General features: G+C 41.3%; 1 protein-coding gene across 1 annotated transcript in view; it reads left to right on the top strand.

The window, feature by feature from the left end:
- The window catches only part of APMAP (adipocyte plasma membrane associated protein), a 54,383-nt gene that overhangs the window by 35,770 nt on the left and 13,029 nt on the right, over positions 1-5,584 (top strand). The window contains exons 7-8 of the mRNA XM_006860666.1: positions 1,882-2,016; positions 2,378-2,570. Coding sequence (XP_006860728.1) covers positions 1,882-2,016; positions 2,378-2,570 — 328 coding nt within the window. The remainder of the gene's footprint in view (positions 1-1,881; positions 2,017-2,377; positions 2,571-5,584) is intronic.

Here is a 5,584-nt window from a genome sequence, read left to right as displayed (position 1 = left end):
GACCTTTTTCAAGTGTTGAAGAGCAAAGATGTCTCCTTGAGGACTAAGGTGTGCCTGACCCAAACCATGGTATTTTTAATAACCTCACATGCATGTAAAAGCTGGACAGTGAATAAGGAAGATTGAAGAAGAATTTATGCCTTTGAGTTATGGTATTGGAGGAGAGTATTGAAGGTGCCATGGTCTGCCAAATGAACCAATAGCACTGTTTTGGAAGAAGTGCAGCCAGAATGCTCCCTGGAGGCCAAGATGGCCGAACTTCAGATGGCTTATTGTCAGGAGGGATCAGCCACTGGAGAAGGATATCATGTTTGGTAAGGTGGAGGGTCAGAGAAAAAGAAGAAGACCCTCAACGAGATGGATTGGCCAAGTAGCAGCATCGATGGACTCAAGCGTGGGAACAGTAGTGAGGTTGGCCCAGGATCGGACAGTGTTTTGTTCTGCTGTGCATAAGTTTGCTATGGGTCATTACCAACTCAATGGCACCTAACAACAACAACAAGGATATCTTGGAGTGTTTCTTAAGATAAAACGGTAATGGCTTCTGGAATTGTGGTAAGTGTTTTTCCCCATTTGATGGGCATTTCTTAAAAGGTTTTCATATTAAGATTTATCTACTTAGTAGACAATATCGTAATTCTCTCCATTCTATGGGGTTAAACTTTGATAAGTGTATGGTGTTTGCTGTTTCATTCCTACTGGTTTAATTTGCCTGGAGAAGACGGTTGTGTTAATGAAGCCATGTAGCCTTGGGCAGGTTCACTGAAGGCTGGATGGGACTTTATTGTGGGTATGTGTAGGAAGGAGGGAAATGGGCAGTTTTTTGTGCTCTAAACCCTAGAATATGCAAGAATCCTCAAGATCCTTCTGTTACTCTCTGCCCCAATCCACTGTGCTTGAGATGAATCTGGGAGGTTGAAGAGATGGAGTGTGGCATTCTGATCTTAAGAAATTGGATGACTAGAGTATGGTGTGCCCATAGGTTTAACAAAGCATTGGCTTCTCTGCTGGGAACCATGCCTATGATCAGATGTGACTGGAAAGGTGGGAGGTGGCTGCCAGGTGTGCCAGGCTGGCTTCCTTCCTCACAATCGACAGCCCTTGTGTGGAAATATGTTTTCCCCAAGAGGCCAGTTGTAGAGTTATTCAAAGAGATGAACAATGACAGAAACTTCGAGCCAGTTGTCCTTGTTTATGTCTGTTGTTAAAGACATATCCACAGCCTCACCTGCTAAAAGACGCTAACATCCACTTTGGGGTGCTCCTGCTATTGTTCTTGTCATCTCTGAAGTTCTATGTGCTTGAGACACACCGACGTTAGCCACTGAAGGCAGAGCTGTCAGACTCACCAGAAGCAGAGTAGTTCATTACCCCCAGTCTCTAGGAGCTCAGGGAGGGTTCGCATGGTCCAAGGGATGAAGAGTAGAGGAATGAGCACAACAGGTGGTGGTTTGAGCATTATCCTCAGGAGGTGTGTGCTGCCAGGGGCTGGTAGTATGCAGTTCCTTCCTGGCATTTCCAAGGCAAGCTGGCTAGTAGGCATCCCAATGACGCTGTGATTCTTGGCAGTCTGAGAAAGACCCTGCAGGTAGGCTGCCTCAGACTGATCCTCTGGGGGAGTAGGGAGGAGGAAAAGGGGTGGTGGCTCTGGTGACATTGCAGCCATGCTCAGCCCTCTCTGTCACACAACTGACTCTTCTGGCCAGTGAGCGAGCTGACTGTGGAGGTCTGCCCTGGATGTGGAGGGAGCTCCAGGGACTAGCCTGTTACTTTGGTGCAAAGCTGAGTCACATGTAGACCTAGAAAGGGAATATGTAGACCTAGTGGGAAGAAGCCATGAGTTCTCCACTCTGGTGACTCTCTGCTTTTGTCATTCCCTAGCCTTCTAGAGTATGACACTGTGACCAAGGAAGTGAAAATCTTAATGGACCACTTGCAGTTCCCTAATGGAGTACAGCTTTCTCCCACCGAAGACTTTGTCTTGGTGGCGGAAACAACCATGGCAAGGATCAGAAGGTATGTTTGGTGTTAGCAGAGCTGCCAGTTGCTTGCTTAGCTAGTTCTGCCTGTGTGGGTGGGAATGCTGACTGATGGAGCCTAGTATCCAGCCAGCCCGTTCCCTCTCCCACTTCTCAGTATCTCTGAGCATAGCAGTCTGACTGCTGCGTGGTCTAATGCTAAAGGTGGCACCCCACCCCCACTGTGTCTGGGATCCTTTTTCTTTGCTCCAGCTGGGTCCTGGGCTTGCAAGGACCTCCATTTGCAAACTGTGCCCTCCTAAACTTTATCTGGACTAACACCAACATTGTGCTTGTCTAAAACAGTTTTCTTAAATTGTGTGGATACTGTTCAATGCATACTTGTGTGAATTTTTCAGATTCTACGTGTCTGGTCTGATGAAGGGAGGGGCAGATATGTTTGTGGAGAACATGCCTGGATTTCCTGACAACATCCGACCCAGCAGTTCCGGGGGATACTGGGTTGGCATGGCAACTATCCGCTCCAACCCTGGGTTTTCCATGTTGGATTTCTTATCTGAGAGACCCTGGATTAAGAAACTAATTTTTAAGGTAACTTGAAAACTATAATTCCCAAGACAAAATTCATCTAATTATGATCTCTTGACATTTATAGCTCTAAAGAATTCTAGGTTTGCTTATATGATTACTTTATAAAGAATATTGTTGGTGCAAATGTACACAGCAGAGCCTTCTCCTGTTCCAGAATTTATAGACATATGATCAGTGAAATTGATTAATTTTTCACATTATGTCAGCAGTTTCATTATTTCTAGTCTAGTTGTTTAATTTCCATTTACTTAATCTCCTTGCCCCCACTTAACCTTCTCATCTACATATTTAAAATAGCGTTTACCCTTTGGTCTTATATGGTGGTGTTATGTACCGAGGAGTCAGTTCTGACTCATAGCGACCCTGTACAGGGTTTCTGAGGCTGTACAACTTTACAGGAGCAGAAAGCCTCATCTTTCACCTGCGGAACAGTTGGTAGTTTCAAACTGCTGACCCTGAGGTTAGTAGCCTGATTCATAACCACTGCGCTACCAGAGCACTTTTAATAAATATATATGTATATTTTAAAATTTATTGGTGTATCTTAAACACTATACTCAAGGGTGACAATCTTTACTCTCTTTGGGCTAAACTGTTAGTTAAAGATTTCTTTAGTAGGGCTAGGACTCCTGATATAGTGCTGTAAGATCAGCGCTGGACTGTGAACCACAAGGTCGGTGGTTCAAACCCACCAGCTGCTCCTTGGAAACCCTTTACAGAGTTAGAACCTACTCGACGGCATTTATCAACAGCAGTTCCATATCAAGGTTTGAAGAGCAATTCAGGGCCATCATCTCAGGGACTCTTGAAGCCTCATTAAGATCAGTAAGTCGGGGTTCTTGAAGAATTACAAGCTCTGTTGCACATTTTCCCCTTTTTCATTAGGATTCATATATTGTGTTCCTGATCAGAACATCCAGTAGTAAGAGTTGGACACCATCTAGTTCTAGTCTCAAGGAGAGGAGACACTGGTTTATGTAGACAATTAGTCTTGTAGACAAGTTCCTTCTCTCTTGGGCTTCCTTCTTTCTTTTTTTGTTCCAGATAAGTAAAGACCAGTAGAAGTATCTTATATGGGCTCATAAGCTTTTAAGGCCCCAGACTCTACTCACCATACTGGGAGATAGAACATAAACTTTACGAACTATGTTATGTCAACTGACTAGATTGTCCCACAAGATCACAGTCCTAAGCATCCAAAACAAGAGAACTAATCCTATGAGATGACTGGTTATGTCTAGTATTAGTATCAGCATCTATACCTCCCTCCCCTATTTTTTTGGTGGTGGTGGTTGCAAAACCATACATAACCTAGCATATGCCTAGTCATCCCTTTTCCCTATGTTCAGCTTCTGTATCAATTGTTCAAACTTCACCCATATTCAGTGTCACCTTTCCTATTTTTCATAAACAAAAGGTGACTATTATCTAAAGAATAATTCTCCCTTTCCCCTCCTCTCCTTAACCCCTGGTAACCACTGATGAACATTAGTTTCTGTATGTTTCCTTATTCATGTCATTTCATAAAATCGAGAACATATGATTGTCTTTTTTTTTTACTTATTTCGCTTAACTTAATGTACTCCAGGTTCATCCATCCATCCATGTTGCAAGATATTTTGGGAACTCATTTTCTTCATCTTTGAGTAGCATTGCATTATCTGTATATTATTTAATCTATTCATCCATTGATGGGCATTTAAGTTGTTTCCATCTTTTATCTATTATGAATTTGCATATATCTGTTCCTGTTACTTCCGCTTTTTAAAAACTTTTTATGTGACTTGAGTGAAGGTTTACAGAGATCATCAATTTTACATTCAAGAAATCTTAAACTTTGCCTCCTTACAATAATTGCAATTCTCTTCATGTGCCATCAATTTATTTACGTCTGTTCATTTTAACTCTTGCATACATCCTTGTGTCTTCTGCTACCTTCATCTTTCCTCTGCCACCTCCATTTTGTTATATATTGCCTTCCCTTTTACCCAAGATAACATGAGTCTACCTTCTAGCCAGAGAATAATTTTCCATTCCCTCCCACCCCTGGCAACCACCAAAGAATTTTTTAATCAAGAAAACTTTACAACAGTGGTCTTATACAATATTTGTATTCTTGTGATTGACTATTTTTACTCAGCATAATGTCCTCCTGTCACTTCTATTATTGCTAGGATATATATCTAGGAATAGAATTTGTGGGGCATATGGTAGCTCTCCTCCGTTTTTTTTAAGAACAGCCAGACTGTTTTCCACAATGCATTTAGCATTCCAATCAGCAATGAATGAGGGTTCCAGTTTCTCCACATCCCATCCAACACTTGTTGTTTTCCACTTTGTCTTTTTGCTTGGTTATTGTTTTTATCTTAATAATCCAAGTGGAGTAAAAGATATTTTATTGTGGTTTTTGATTTGCATTTTCTGATGACTAGTGATGTTGAACATCTTTCCATGTGTCGGTTTCTCATTTGAATATCCTTTTTTGGTGAAGTGTGTTTATTTTCTTTGTCCAGTTTTTTATTGGATTATTATCTTTTTATATACACATATATATGTATATTAACACACACACACACATATATATATTACATACTAGAGTCCTTGTCAATTATATGATTCTCAAATATTTTTTTCCAGTCTGTAGGTTGTCTTTGCTCTTGATAAAGCCTTTAAATGAGTATAAATACTTAACTTTTATCAGGTCCCAGTTATATATTTTGTTTTCTGTTGATTGAGGATTTGTTGATGTGTTTGATAAAACGCTTTGCTCCTTTATTTCCTGCATTATTATTGTTGTTAAGTGTCACAGATTCAGTCTGACTCTTAGGCACCCTGTGTAGTGTTTTCAAGACTGTAAATCTTTGCTGGAGCAAAAAGCCTCAGCTGTTTAATCCTTGAGTGACTGGTGAACTCAAAACTGCTGACCTTGTGGTTCACAGTACAGTGTTTAGCCTACAGAGCTACTGAGCTCCCAAAAACTGGATGGTGTTTTGTTGTTTCAGTGCCTTGAGGTT

The sequence above is a fragment of the Chrysochloris asiatica genome, unplaced genomic scaffold (genome assembly GCF_000296735.1).
Source record: "Chrysochloris asiatica unplaced genomic scaffold, ChrAsi1.0 scaffold00039, whole genome shotgun sequence".
Classification (NCBI taxonomy): Eukaryota; Metazoa; Chordata; class Mammalia; order Afrosoricida; family Chrysochloridae; genus Chrysochloris; species Chrysochloris asiatica.
The sequence above is the reverse complement of the archived record's forward strand: the minus strand, read 5'-3'. Positions and strand labels throughout refer to the sequence as shown.